We start from the raw sequence: 16,017 nt of genomic DNA, 5'->3' as shown, positions 1-16,017 counted from the left end.
CATCTTTCCTGGTGATGACACTGTCACCTACTTTTATGGTGAAGTGATTGACTCTCTTAAGTTTGATGTGGGACCCAAACAGGATGGATTCTGTTTTACCCAAGTGGATGGATAGCTTGTTGTCAGCGAGCCAGGTGCAAATTCTACAGAGCTCAGCACTGAGGATTTTCTCCACCTGTGACTTGTCCTTGCCGGATACCAGCAGGGCAGAGTCATCCGCAAACAAAAACAATTCACAGTCACATGCCGATGACATGTCGTTTATGTATATTAGGAACAGTAAAGGTCCCAATATACTGCCTTGGGGGACTCCACAGTTCACCGAGAGGGGGGGGGACACGGTGCCGTTCACCTCTACCACCTGCTCCCTCCCCTCCAAGTAAGACTGCATCCAGCTCCAAGAGGTTTTGTTAAATCCGATTGCTCTGAGCTTATCCAACAGTATAGCGTGGTTAACGGTGTCAAAGGCCTTCTGAAGGTCCAGCATGACCATGCCGCAGTATTTGCCCGCGTCCACCTCATGTTTGATGTGGTCGGTCAGATAGAGAAGGCATGTGTCAGTGGAGTGGTTAGTTCTGAAGCCGGATTGGAATTTGTACATGAGTTTATTAGTGGCAAGGTAACTATCGACCTGTTCATAAACTATTTTCTCCATTACTTTCGAAATGGAGCTGAGAATAGAAACAGGTCGGTAGTTGCCAGGTTCCAATTTGCTTCCTTTTTTAAAGAGGGGAGTTACTCTTGCTATCTTAAAATCTTTTGGTACTTGGCCTTGTGTAATTGATAGGTTTATTATGTGCGTGATGATCGGGGCAATGATGGAGGCAGAGTCCCTGAGGAATCTGGAGGGAATATTATCAAGACCGGTGGCCTTGTTAGGGTGGAGCGCGCTCAATTTTTTAAACACCTCATCAGCTGTGACCATTTCTAATTTGAAATCATTGTTGGATACTCCTAGCTTTCTGTAGAAGGCTTTAATGTGTTCTACACCAAAGCGACCAGAGTGGTGGGACAGCTTGTTGACAAGAGTTGCAGCTATGCTGGTGAAAAAGGCGTTAAGTCTGCTAGCTACCTCCATTTTGTCTGTAATGAGGGAGTCACCCTCCTTGATGCTGATGTTGGTGAGTCTTGTTTTAAGTTTCTGGCTGCAACCAGGAAGCTGGTTGTTGAGAATTTTCCAGAGCTCACGTGGCTTATTCGTGTTTTCCTCTATTTTGTCGTTAATGTAATTTTTTTTTAAGGATTTAGTCAGGTTGGTTGACTTATTTCTTAATTTATTGCATTGCTTTTTGAGAGTTGAAAGGAGTAATTTGAGGTTGATATTATTGGGTTGTTTATCTACTTCTGTTTTACATTTTTGGTATTCAGAGTATTTCCTGTCTCTGTCTTTTATGGCAGCTAATAGGTCCGGATTCATCCATGGTTCCGAGCGGGCTTTGATCCTGACTGTTTTCACGGGAGCCATGTCATTTAGTATCTTTAGGAACGCCGTTTTGAAGCGATCCCAAGCGACATCAACCAGGTTGCTCGCGAGCACAGGGCACCAGTCCCACTCATCTAATTTTAAATTGAAATTGTCATTGGAGTATTTTTTGAGGGATCTGGATTGGGCTGTTATGTGGCCATTGGCTTTAGGTTTAGCTATTTTACGGGTGCAGAAGGTTAGATAGTGGTCGCTAAGACCACAGATCATGACCCCACTATTTTTTATTTTAGGCCGGTCTGAAGTGAGAATGAGATCTATGGTTGATTGGGTGGAATCACACACCCTTGTGGGTAGCGCTATTAGCTGGGAAAGACCGTGGAGATTACAAAACTTGCTGAAGGATCTGAAGACAGGCGCATCTTTGCGTTGAATATCTGTGTTCAGATCCCCAGTTATAATTTTCTCCATGTTGTCTGTCCCCGCCAAGCATTCTTCCAAAGCCCCATAGAAATCACTCTGATTAGGGGGTCTATAAACAGTCCCTATTAGTACCGGCTTAGCATTTTTAAATTTGATTTCCGCCCACACAGATTCCAGGTTATTGTGGTTAAGATCAGTGCGAGTTATGTATTTAATATCCTGGTGAATATACATACAAACGCCCCCACCGTGTTTATTCCTATCCTTTCTGATAACCGAAAAGTTTTGTATTTCTATCTCTGAATCAGAAATACTTTGATCAAATTTGGTTTCAGAGAAACACAAGATTTTTACCTTCGTGTTGAGGAACATTTCTCTGATTTGGTCGAGTTTGGCTCCAGAGAGGCTGTTCACATTAAGGTGGATGATGTGTAGTCCACTGGAACCAAAAAGAGCATCAGAGTCCGCTGTGTTGTGCTCACTGCTCCCCTCACCTCCCAGGGGGTGAATAAGGGGATGGGTCAAATGCAGAGAATAATTTTGCCACACCTAGTGTGTGTGTGACTTTCTTTGCTACTTTAGCTTTGCTCTGAAAAGTACTGGTTCCCCTTTTTTTTTTTTACGGGCATGACGGCGCGTCCTCACCTGGTGACATTGCTGGTTTTATGAGCAGAGGAGCATGTTGGGCAGCGCACACACACAGAGTACTTACAAGCAGACACAGTGTGTAGACAGAAAAGGGAGAATGTTGGTGTAAAAAGTCAAGATGAAGTGAAGTGAAGTGAATTATATTTATATAGCGCTTTTCTCTAGTGACTCAAAGCGCTTTTACATAGTGAAACCCAATATCTAAGTTACATTTAAACCAGAGTGGGTGGCACTGGGAGCAGGTGGGTAAAGTGTCTTGCCCAAGGACACAACAGCAGTGACTAGGATGGCGGAAGCGGGGCTCGAACCTGCAACCCTCAAGTTGCTGGCACGGCCACTCTACCAACCGAGCTATACTGCTAGATAAAGGTGAAGTTATAACACTGAAACACCCTCAGGAAGAGCTGCTTTAACACATGGCTAACTTCCATCCACAGTGTTTTAGCTACTTCTAAATCACTAATCCTGGTCTCCATGGCGACAAATAAAGTAAGTTTCTTACAGGTAGCATTATCACTGGAGGACGAGGAATAGCTAAACATGCTTCACTACACAGCGTAGGAGGATACAGTAGCTCAATGCTAACAAAAGCTAGCACGCTGAATGTAAACAAACGCCATGGGTGGATCTACACCTGACATCCACTGTAATGATACCAAGTACAGAAGCGTATCTAGTCGATACAACTATGATTACGTCGATATTTTATTGTCACAAAAGATTTTTTCCTTTTATTTAAAATGTATATTATGTTAATAAAGTCAGTAAATATGTCCCTGGACACATGAGGACTTTGAATATGACCAATGTATGATCCTGTAACTACTTGGTATCACATCCATACCTAAATGTGTGGTATCATCCAAAACTAATGTCAAGTATCAAAGAAGAGAAGAATAAGTGATTATTACATTTGAACAGAAGTGTAGATAGAACATGTTAAAAGAGAAAATAAGCAGATATTAACAGTAAATTAACAAGTAGATTTATAATCCATTTTTACAGTTTGTCCTTTATAATGTGTACAAAATAATAGGTGTATAAATGACACAATATGTTACTGCAGACTAATTAGGAGTCTTTGTTTGTTTACTTACTACTAAAAGACAAGTTGTCTAGTATGTTCAACATTTTATTGAAGGACTAAATGACAATAATAAACATATGTTTCATGTACACTAACATTTGTTGTTAAATGAAAGCCAATAATGACATTTTTGGGGGGTCCCCTTTACATAGAAAAGTATCAAAATACATAGCAAGATGTTGGTTACTTTCTCTAGACTTCTGATTGGCCCAGTTTGCTTCTGGCATGAAAAAGGGCTTCATTTGAAAAAGATATATTTAAATGTTGAATTGTGTATTTGCCCTCGCAGAGGACTACCTGCCCCTCATAGCCGGCTTTGTGGCGGCCACGGTGGTGATCATCTCCGTCATCTTCCTCTTCATCTACTCCATCTACTACAAGAACACCAAGATGCGGCGCTACAGCCTGAAGAACCCCAAAGTGGAGCTGCAGACGGGCCACGTGGCCCACAACGGCTGGGACCTGCAGTTCCCCATGACCAAGCTGTCCTAGCAGCTGTCCTAGCCTGATGTTGAACTAAGTGGACAGCTGGCTCTTTTCTACTTCTAAACAGCACAAAGGGAATTTGAAGTTCTCCAGCCTTTTTGACACAACACATTTAGGAAGCACTCTGCGCTTTTAACAGAGGAAGTGCACTACTTTGTCTTTGAGGGAAAAGCTCATCTGCTGTGTGCTTGTTTTTATTGCTAATCACTGAGCCTTTTCTACCGCCTGAGAGTACACCACTGTGCACGTGTGGTGTGGCCTTCTTCTGTGCCACACGCTCTTCTAAAAGCTAATTACACTTTGTATTGCTCGGCATGGCAAAAGGACTGCATTGTTATTATTGATGTAAACGTGCTAGGTGAGGTGACACGTGTGTGAATATTGCTGTAAATATTTATGACTGAGAAAGGATTTTAAATATATATATATTATTAAAGATATGGCTTATTAGAAAATGTGTTGAGTATGTGCAGAAACAAAAACGGGAGACTACTTTTCTTCCTAAAACACTGTTTGACAATGACAACTATTGCACTTACAGTTGTTTACATAAGAAGAAGGAACATAGAAATGGGAGTCAGACGTACAAACACGTTTTTCCGGCCCGCAGGATGAGTTTGCTAAGTACCAAAATGAGAGAAACTGCCATTCTAAATGTGTCCAGTAGATGTCGCAATAGCAATTATTTGTATCTTTGTAGATGATTCTACATATGTACAAAATAAACCACATGTTAGTACATCAGTGGAGGAAAATGATTAAACTACATAAATAACATCCACTAATTCGATTTTGATATTTTTATCTTGATAGATTGAAAATGAACACCAATGAGTTGACTGATGAACATTATCACGTCATTTATTCAGAAACTATAAATAACGACAAAGATAGAATACTATTTAAGTGAAAAAAAACACATTAATTTTTAAACAAAACAATCTGAAGTTGTCTTTATTTTTAAGTTATCGTGCTGTGATTTTGGGAGTGGGTTTTTCTCCACGTGGCCCCCACATGTAAAATGACTTTTGACACCCCTGGGCTAAATGATGATTTAGATCAGGGGTCTCACACTTGTTTTGGTCGAGGGCCACATTGCAGTCCTTAGAGGGCCGCTTGTCACAGCCAATAATATATGAATTTGTCTATTTGAATATGATATCTTTTTTTATGCACACTGTAAAAAAACAATCTGTATATTTTACAGTAAAAACTGGCAACTCACTCACCGGAATTTTACTGCAGTAAAAAGTGTTTTTGTTTTTTTTACAATATTTTACAGTAAATGGAAAAAGTGTCATCTTAGTGGCCAGAACTTTACAGTAAAATGTGCTGTGGTTTGACAGTCTTACTGTAAATGGAAAAACGGCACCACTTTTTATTTTTTATTCTGGCAACAAGCTGCCAGTTTTTTACCCTCAAAAAAATGTGTGACCCTTTTTCCGTTTACAGTAATACACGGTGGTGTGGCGTCAGGGCCAGCAAGACCTTCTCTGCTGGCCTAACATAACCACAAATCTTCATCATAACTAATGATAAAAGTCTTTTTTTATTTACTTTCTCTAAATATGTAAAAGTATTCATATTCTCTTCATGTCATATTATGCTCCTTCCAGTGTTGTTTTTAGGTTATAGAGTTTTTATCCAATCAGAATCCAGCTAGCTTATGTTGCCATGCTGTTTGAAATCTGCCTTCAGAATCAACAATGTGTGTGCACTGGAAGTGAACGGACACATACAGTTGATAGACAGTTGCCATAGCCAATCAGATCACCAGTTGTTGTCAATAAGGCCTTCTAGATGGCCTAAGGCAGATATATATATAGTGATGTTAGGATCGGGTAACATAAGAACTCCATTACCCAGCATGCCACAGTACTGAAGAGCATGCGCAGTAGCCCAGCAGAATGTTTTTGACGAGCACGCTGTTGAGTTTGAGTTTGAGTTTGTGCTGTGGAGTAAACTTGAAGAAGTCAGCCAACACGCCTGGTCTGCATCTTTTATGATTAGACAAGACAACACGTATATTTGCAAGGCCATTTTCAAGAAGGATATTTAAAGAGAAACTACATCTTGTGAGAGAATGTCGGCCAACCCCGGAAGCTCGAATGGGTTCTCCAGATTGTGAGTTCAGATATTTTATTTCTTTGTTTTTACACATTTAGTGTTTTTTGCAATTTTAAGTTTGACAGTACCACATAAGATATGTTTTAATTGCTGATGCGGGTTTATTGATATTTAAATGCGCCAGAAAATAACCTGTTTTGTACACTGTTGATGTGATTCAATGGCCAGTAGTGTGTAAATGTGTTTCTGTATAGTATTTCTCCAGCAATGGTCGTGTGGTGACATCAATGATGCTATTTTGAGAGGTCATCATTGAAGTGGGACATCACTGAAGGCCTAGGTGGGAAACGCACATCCCGCCACTGGTAATACACCATAAAAACAACAAGCGTAGATTTTTACCATGAAAAGAATCGCTCAGTTGACAGAATGTTACTGTAATAAAAAAAAGTGTTATAATATGTAATATGCTGTAAAAATCACCATACATTTAACCCCTAAAACCTACAGTGAACAATTTGATGGTTAACTTGAACATGAAATCATAGTTCAAGCAGATATTTACAGCATTTAACCCCAAAAATAGCTAGGAAAATATGACGATACAGTATTTGTTGTAATATTGGTTAATATTAAAGTTGGAAAAAATGTGCAATTTCATGCGGTACGTACATTTTTTCTTGTCCAAACGAATACATTTAGTAAGCAAAGATATCTACCTTATTGACGCGTGTTTTTTCCAGGCCTTCAAGGGCCAGATAAAATGATGCTGACCTTGAGTTTGACAGTCAAAGTGCTTTGAGTACATTAAAGGTAGAAAAGTGCTATACAAGTACAATTGAATGACAAATGTCTCAAAGGGCTGCAAAGGCCACTTCACTCAGCTCCAAGTACATGGAATCAATCATTGTTTATTTATCAATCAATCAATCAATCAATCAATGTTTATTTATATAGCCCTAAATCACAAGTGTCTCAAAGGGCTGTACAAGCCACAACGACATCCTCGGTACAGAGCCCACATAAGGGCAAGGAAAAACTCACCCCAGTGGGACGTCGGTGAATGACTATGAGAAACCTTGGAGAGGACCGCATATGTGGGTAACCCCCCCCCCCCCCCCCCCCCCTCTAGGGGAGACCGAAAGCAATGGATGTCGAGTGGGTCTGACATAATATTGTGAAAGTCCAGTCCACAGTGGATCCAACACATCAGCGGGAGTCCAGTCCACAGCGGGGCCAACAGGAAACCATCCCGAGCGGAGACGGGTCAGCAGCGCAGAGATGTCCCCAACCGATGCACAGGCTAGTGGTCCACCCGGGGTCCTGACTCTGGACAGCCAGCACTTCATCCATGGCCACCGGACCTATGCAACTCCCCCTCGCAAGGGACAGGGGAGAAGAGGAGAGAAGAAAAGAAACGGCAGATCAACTGGTCTAAAAAGGGGGGTCTATTTAAAGGCTAGATTATACAAATGAGTTTTAAGATGGGACTTAAATGCTTCTACTGAGGTAGCATCTCTAACTGTTACCGGGAGGGCATTCCATAGTATTGGAGCCCCAATAGAAAACGCTCTATAGCCCGCAGACTTTTTTTTGGCTCTGGGAATCACTAATAAGCCGGAGTTCTTTAAACGCAGATTTCTTGCCGGGACATATGGTACAATACAATCGGCGAGATAGGCTGGAGCTAAACCGTGTAGTATTTTATACGTAAGTAGTAAAACCTTAAAGTCGCATCTTAAGTGCACAGGAAGCCAGTGCAGGTGAGCCAGTATAGGTATATGTATATATGTATATAAAGGTATATACAGTATAGGCGTAATATGATCAAACTTTCTTGTTTTTGTCAAAAGTCTAGCAGCCGCATTTTGTACCATCTGTAATCTTTTAATGCTAGACATAGGGAGGCCCGAAAATAAAACGTTACAGTAATCGAGACGAGACGTAACGAACGCATGAATAATGATCTCAGCGTCGCTAGTGGACAAGATGGAACGAATTTTAGCGATATTACGGAGATGAAAGAAGGCCGTTTTAGTAACACTCTTAATGTGTGACTCAAACGAGAGAGTTGTTTTAGTAACACTCTTAATGTGTGACTCAAACGAGAGAGTTGTTTTAGTAACACTCTTAATGTGTGACTCAAACGAGAGAGTTGGGTGGAAGATAATACCCAGATTCTTTACCGAGTCACCTTGTGGAATTGTTTGGTTGTCAAATGTTAAGGTGGTATTATTAAATAGATGTTGGTGTCTAGCAGGACCGATAATCAGCATTTCCGTTTTCTTAGCGTTGAGTTGCAAAAAGTTAGCGGACATCCATTGTTTAATTTCATTAAGACACGCCTCCAGCTGACTACAGTCCGGCGTGTTGGTCAGCTTTAGGGGCATGTAGAGTTGAGTGTCATCAGCATAACAGTGAAAGCTAACACCGTACTTGCGTATGATGTCACCCAGCGGCAGCATGTAAATACTAAAGAGTGCAGGGCCAAGAACCGAACCCTGGGGAACTCCGCACGTTACCTTAACATAGTCCGAGGTCACATTGTTATGGGAGACGCACTGCATCCTGTCAGTAAGATAAGAGTTAAACCAAGACAAGGCTAAGTCTGACATACCAATACGTGTTTTGATACGCTCTAATAAAATATTATGATCGACGGTATCGAAAGCGGCGCTAAGATGAAGAAGCAGCAACATAGATGACATCCATGGTTAGCAATAGATCATTAGTCATTTTTGCGAGGGCTGTCTCCGTAGAGTGATTTGCCCTGAAACCGGATTGAAAAGGTTCACAGAGATTGTTAGTCACTAAGTGTTCATTTAGCTGCTGTGCAACAGTTTTTTCGAGAATTTTGGAAATAAACGGAAGGTGGGAGACCGGTCGGTAGTTTACCATGAGGTCAGGATCGAGGTTAGGTCTTTTGAGCAGAGGATGAATAACCGCTTTTTTGAATGCTAGGGGAACAGTGCCGGAGGAAAGTGATACGTTTATAATATTTAACACTGATGGACCTAATAATACAAACAGTTCCTTGATAAGTTTCCCAGGAAGTGGGTCAAGTAAACATGTTGTTTGTTTTATCCCACTTACACGCTGTAATAATTCCTCCAATGTTATTTCATCAAAAATAGAGAGACTATTTTGGAGGGCAGTGTCCGTCGTATATACAGTCGTATTTGTGTTAATAGAACCCAGTTGTAGCTGGGATGCGTTGTCTTTAATCTCCTTTCTAATGAGTTCAATTTTCTTATTAAAGAAATTCATAAAGTCATCTGCCGAGTGGGTGGAGCTACTGGGAGGAGTCCCTTGTTGGGTTAGCGATGCTACTGTACTAAACACAAATTTAGGATCGTTTTTGTTGAGGCGGATGAGATTTGAGTAGTATTTAGCTTTAGCTAAGGTAAGCATGCGTTTATAAGTTATTAAACTATCACTCCATGCTTGATGGAAAACCTCAAGTTTAGTCGCGCGCCATTTGCGTTCCAGTTTTCTACATGATAATTTATGAGCTGTAATTTCTTCTGTAAACCATGGGGTGCGCCTTTTAGGGGCCCTTTTTTGCTTTAGTGTGTGTGCTGCCTTCAAAGCCGTCGGGCAGAATGAAGCATGGACAGTTAACTCGTCAGTAGACTGTTTCCTTCCTCTCTGTCCGTATGAGCCACATTGCATGTAAATGAAGACAGACTTTATAGTTAATACACTCATAGTTTGCTGCCTTTTATTGAATATCAAGTCTCTCCTTGCGGCGTCTTGAACTAACCTGCAATTCAATGGCTTTTACGGCATGATTGAGTTGTCTAGCTCCGTCTTTGGGCAAGAAGGAAGCTCAGACATGTTTCTTCACCTTGTGGAACTTTTTAACTTTGCTCAATCTTTCCGGCGATGGACGAGTCATTGACGTCCATGTCGCCACTGACTACTTCCCGTGACGCAACGCTCAGATATCCCAGCATTGTTTGGGACACCTGAACGCAACAAACTTTCAGTCGAAGGACTGTCTCCAAGTTGACGGAATGCATCTTTTTTTTACATCTTTTTGAAGACAATTCAGCCGGGAAAGTGCTCATATTTGGCGACGTGGCGATGTGGTGCTTCATATTCATCTGCCTAGTCGGCTGTACAGGTACAACAACTTTTTATGTTGACTTACTTATACACCTGTGTTAGCATTAGCAATAGCTCATAGCTCAGCTACACACGATAGTAATAGCTTCTCTTTTCTGACACATTTATTAGCTTTTGTTTGTATACATACCAACTAAAATGACACTAAATACTTTGTCATGCCAAACTAATTTGACTGGGTGTGGATGTCTAGCAGGAACATGTTTCTGTTTGCTGCTTTTTTTAAACGCCATTTAACCCTGGCTTGCAATCACGTGACTTTAAGGCACTTCCAGGTTTCAGGTGGAGGGCAAGAGTCGATTCAGGTCTATTTTCATATATAAGGCGCACCGGATTATAAGGCGCATTAAAGGAGTCATATTATTATGATTATTTTCTAAAAGTGAAAGACTTCCTTGTGGCCTACATAACATGTAATGCTGGTTCTTTGCTCAAAATGTGACAAAAAAGACAGTTTCTTCAGGATGCACCATTTTGTGGGCGGTCTTATTGACGTGCCTCCACTTGGACAGCGTCATCTTTGTAGCGTGCAAGGACGGGAGTGGAAGAAGTGTCAAAAGATGGAGCTAACTGTTTTAATGACATTCACACTTTACTTCAATCAATAACGGAGCAGCATCTGCTCATCCGGAAACAACAACACCGGAAATGTGTCCCGTGAAAAACCGTCCCACCGGAACTCTCTAATAACTAAAGTCCCTTGGGTGAATAATGTAAACTCACTACACCGGTATGTTTTAGTGCTTTCATGGCGAGTTCACTGACAGATATAAGTAAGAACTTTACACTACAGGTCTATTTTCATATATAAGGCACACCGTATTATAAGGCGCATTAAAGGAGTCATATTATTATGATTATTTTCTAAACGTAAAATACTTCTTTGTGGTCTACATAACATGTAATGCTGGTTCTTTGCTCAAAATGTTGCATAGATGATGTTTTACACATCATCTTCAAGTCGCTTTTTGACAGTCTCTTCAGGATGCACCGTATTGTGGGCGGGTCTTATTTACATGCCTCCACTTGGACAGCGTCATCTTTGTTGTAGCGGTGTAGCGTGCAAGGACGGGAGTGGAAGAAGTGTCAAAAGATGGCGCTAACTGTTTTAATGACATTCACACTTTACTTCAGTCAATAACGGAGCAGCATCTCCTCATCCGTGGCTCACTAGTGCAACAACAACACCCGAAATGTGTCCCGTGACCGGAACTCTCTAATAAGTAAAGTTCCTTGGGTGAATAATTCAACTCACTACACCGGTATGTTTTAGTGCTTTCATGGTGAGTTTACTGACAGATATAAGTAAGAACTTTACATTACTTTATATTAGAAATGGCAACAGCAGAGGATGAATGTCACATAACAAGAAGATAGAGAAAAAGAAGAAGATTATCCACTACGGTGTCGGCACGGACTACAAAGGCGGACTTGCGCAATTTTTCAGGACTTATGCAGATCCCAAATACAGATCAGCAGGTACTAGAAGGTAAGAAAAGTTGCTTTTGCATAATATTGAGAAACGAAACGCCAAATAGTGTGTCTTACCTTATACACACACCATAATAATACTCCTATGCTGAAGCACACCAGGGCAGCACGGTGGCACAGGGGTTAGTGCATGTGCCTCACAATACAAAGGTCCTGAGTAGTCCTGAGTTCAATCCCGGGCTCGGGATCTTTCTGTGTGGAGTTTGCATGTTCTCCCCGTGACTGCGTGGGTTCCCTCCGGGTACAAAGACATGCACCTGGGGATAGGCCCCTCCCACCTCCAAAGACATGCACCTGGGGATAGGCCCCTCCCACCTCCAAAGACATGCACCTGGGGATAGGCCCCTCCCACCTCCAAAGACATGCACCTGGGGATAGGCCCCTCCCACCTCCAAAGACATGCACCTGGGGATAGGCCCCTCCCACCTCCAAAGACATGCACCTGGGGATAGGCCCCTCCCACCTCCAAAGACATGCACCGGGGGATATGTTGATTGGTAACATTAAATGGTCCCTAGTGTGTGAATGTTGTCTATCTGTGTTGGCCCTGTAATGAGGTGGCGACTTGTCCAGGGTGTACCCCGCCTTCCACCTGAATGCAGCTGAGATAGGCTCCAGCACCCCCCGCGACCCCAAAAGGGACAAGCGGTAGAAAATGGATGGATGGATGGATGAAGCACACCATACGGTGCAGCCTACACTTATCTCTTATGTTTGACTGCCATCTACTGGTCACACTTATCATTACACCATGTACCAAATAAAATTGGTTCAAGGTTGGTAAGCTCAATCAACCAAACTTATTCCCTACATTAGGCGCACCGGGTTATAAGGCGCACTGTCGAGTTTTGAGGGGAAAAAAAGATTTTAAGTGCGCCTTATAGTCTGGAAAATACGATACGCATTTGCAAGCATAAAAATGGCTAAATGTACTAAAAATAGCAATATTACAATAGTATTGGCCACTTTATGGATTATTTTGAAAAGAAACATACATACACAGCACTATTGACAATAACAAAAATGGCATGGCACTGAGGATTAAGAAAAAACGAGGCGTCCACACTGGAGAATAACTCAAATTAACGCCATCCAAAAAATAGTATAAAACATATTTTAAAATATATGTAAAATAGAATATATATATAGCTAGGTTGCAATCACAGGACCCAGAGGGACATCTGGGCAATTCTGGGTTTCAGGCGATGGTCTAGAGCAGGGCTATTGAACTGCATAATGAAGAGGGCCACAGTTTCAAGAGCCCAAAGACTCAGGGGCCGGACATGGAAATGTGGATGTTTTGTCAGAAAGTGCCTCCGCAGGTTATTTTTCTTTCAGACTGCGTTTACTTCATTGCAAAGTACACACATCTGCTTTCACGCCACACATGAATTATTCTGCCATCGTTACTCGTTCCCAACAGAAGCTCCAGAAGTTATGTTGAAGATTGATGTTCCTTAACATACATTTTTTCATTATAACTGCACATCAACATTTTAAAATGTGTGTGTCAACAAAAATAATGTAATAATAAAGCCTTAGTCTAAACAGGGCCTTAAAGGCCTACTGAAAGCCACTACTAGCGACCACGCAGTCTGATAGTTTATACATCAATGATGAAATCTTAACATTGCAACACATGCCAATACGGCCGGGTTAACTTATAAAGTGACATTTTAAATTTCCCGCCAAACTTCCGGTTGAAAAAGCCTTTGGAGGATGACGTATGCGCGTGACGTAGCCCGGGGAACAGGGGTATGTGTTCCCCATTGAATACAATACAAAAAAGCTCTGTTTTCATTTCATAATTCCACAGTATTCTGGACATCTGTGTTGGTGAATCTTTTGCAATTTGTTTAATGAACAATGGAGGCTGCAAAGAAGAAAGCTGTAGGTGGGATCGGTGTATTAGCGGCTGGCTGTAGCAACACAACAAGGACTACTTACTTGGATAGCAGACGCCTAGCCGATGCTAGCCGCGGCCACCGCACGGTGTCCTTCGTCGCGCCGTCGATCGCTGGAACGCAGGTGAGCACGGGTGTTGATGAGCAGATGAGGGCTGGCTGGCGTAGGTGGAGCGCTAATGTTTTTAGCATAGCTCTGTGAGGTCCGGTTGCTAAGTTAGCCTTAGCGTCGTTAGCAACAGCATTGTTAAGCTTTGCCAGGCTGAGATCTATTAACCGTGTAGTTACATGTACATGGTTTAATAGTATTGTTGATCTTCTGTCTATCCTTCCAGTCAGGGATTTATTTTTGTTTCTATCTGCATTTGAGAACGATGCTATCACGTTAGCTCAGTAGCTAAAGAGCTTCGCCGATGTATTGTCGTGGAGATAAAAGGCACTGTGAATGTCCATTTCGCGTTCTCGACTCTCATTTTCAAGAGGATATAGTATCCCAGGTGGTTTAAAATACAAATCCGTGATCCACAATAGAAAAAGGAGAGAGTGTGGAATCCAATGAGCCAGCTTGTACCTAAGTTACGGTCAGAGCGAAAAAAAATATGTATTTCACTGCATTCTAGTCCGTCACTCTAACGTTCCTCATCCACGAATCTTTCATCCTCGCTCAAATTAATGGGGCAATCGTCGCTTTCTCGGTCCGAATAGCTCTAGCTGCGTTGAAAACAATAGGAAAATATGAGGGAGTGAACAACTGACAACGTCACGCTACTTCCGGTAGGGGCAAGGTTTTTTTTTATCAGAGACCAAAAGTTGCAAACTTTATCGACGTTGTTCTATACTAAATCCTTTCAGCAAAAATATGGCAATATCGCAAAATGATCAAGTATGACACATAGAATGGATCTGCTATTCCCGTTTAAATAAAACAATTTCATTTCAGTAGGCCTTTAAAGTGGAACTGCACTTTTTTTTTTTACCTATTGCTCACAATCACTATGAAAGACAAAACAGTGGAGGTTTTTTAAATTATTTTTTTAATGCATTCTAACTCATAAATAAAAGTCTGCTTAGAGCGGAGCCAATGGGAGGTCCTCTATTCATCCCATAAAACCCAATAAAAAACATGCAAAAAGCGCCAATATACTGCAGCTGTGACTTGAATATTAACCAAGTATTAGTGATATTGTTATTATAAGTGCTAACGCAGACTAACTATTTATAGCGGTGCTTGTGTGCCAATGTCATGATCGACTGATGAGCCGCTTCCTTGCTCGTCAGACTTTATTGCAGATCATAAGTCATGCCTCTTACCTGGATAGTAGAAGGACCAGGACGTATTCTGACAAGTTGCTACACTTTGACAGCCATTTTAATGGTGAGAACGACACCAAAAGACGCTTGAGTCATTCGTCATCTAAATGGGAATATAGGAACATTTTAGCAGTCGACATCCTAATAACAGCAGACTTTGTACAGTAAGTGATTTTTTATTATGTTTTTCAGCTCTCGTGAAGGCTGCAGTGAGGAATAATCAGTGATGAAGAAAAAAAAAGCCAACATCGTGGTGTGTTTTTTAAATGAATGCGTTGTGTTTGCTTAAATTGAGCAAAATAGGTAAATATATGTACATCATGTCTTTAAAACTTTAATGGAGGTGTCGGGATGTTTTTAAGGGCTTTATAGGCAGAATAGAGCGGCTCCGATAAGTTCCATTTTAAGCGGACTTTTATTTCAGTTTATTTAGGAGTTAAAAAACAATTCCATCCGTGGTCACGTCTCATGATTGTGAAGGACAGGCAAAATTCCCCAAAAAGTGCAGTTGACCTTCAAGCCTCTGCTTGTGTGTCCTTCCAGCAAAGACGGCGAGCGCCTCCTGTCCGGTGGAAATGAGTCCCGGGGAAGTGGTGGTGCCCTTCGGCGGCTTCTTCTCCGTCACCTGCAGGGCCTTATCTGACCAAGTGAGAGGTATGGGCTGGGAGTCTCCATTTGGGGGCACCGGATTTAAGGAGGGCGTGACCAACGTCACCTTGCACGTCGACTCCTTGAGAGGATGGCGAGTGAACACAATCTGCTTCGCCAACCTCAGAAACGGCACTCAGTGCTCCAAGATTCTCCCCGTCACCGCTTACAGTCAGTAGACATTTTGTTTAGCTTTGACTTTACCCCGCCTTTCTAAACCGCCTCACGTTTGTCACTGCTCTGTTGCAGAAATGGCCGACAACGTGACCATAAGTAGCGAGTACGCCGCCAAGCCCATGATGGAGGACTTTATTTATTCCTTTTATTGTCGGGTTATAAAGGTAGCGCCGGCACGTAAGGTCACGGTGCAGTGGTTCAAGGGGAACCAAAGCTTAGACCTG

The 16,017-nt window shown here is 41.8% G+C and overlaps 2 protein-coding genes across 2 annotated transcripts in view; both read left to right on the top strand.

Moving 5' to 3' along the window:
* The window catches only part of LOC133651743 (hemicentin-2-like), a 41,340-nt gene extending 35,430 nt beyond the window's left edge, over positions 1–5,910 (top strand). Inside the window, exon 12 of the mRNA XM_062049836.1 lies at positions 3,871–5,910. Coding sequence (XP_061905820.1) covers positions 3,871–4,073 — 203 coding nt within the window. The 3' untranslated portion in view covers positions 4,074–5,910. The remainder of the gene's footprint in view (positions 1–3,870) is intronic.
* A 3,814-nt stretch (positions 5,911–9,724) lies between these two features.
* Positions 9,725–16,017, top strand: part of LOC133651745 (carcinoembryonic antigen-related cell adhesion molecule 5-like) — a 17,151-nt gene continuing 10,858 nt past the window's right edge. The window contains exons 1-3 of the mRNA XM_062049838.1: positions 9,725–10,260; positions 15,512–15,787; positions 15,866–16,017. The exon at positions 15,866–16,017 is cut by the window's right edge and continues 178 nt beyond it. Coding sequence (XP_061905822.1) covers positions 10,221–10,260; positions 15,512–15,787; positions 15,866–16,017 — 468 coding nt within the window. The 5' untranslated portion in view covers positions 9,725–10,220. The remainder of the gene's footprint in view (positions 10,261–15,511; positions 15,788–15,865) is intronic.

The sequence above is a fragment of the Entelurus aequoreus genome, linkage group LG06 (assembly GCF_033978785.1).
Source record: "Entelurus aequoreus isolate RoL-2023_Sb linkage group LG06, RoL_Eaeq_v1.1, whole genome shotgun sequence".
In the NCBI taxonomy this organism is placed as follows: Eukaryota; Metazoa; Chordata; class Actinopteri; order Syngnathiformes; family Syngnathidae; genus Entelurus; species Entelurus aequoreus.
Note: the sequence above shows the minus strand (reverse complement) of the source record. Positions and strands in the feature narration are given on the sequence as shown.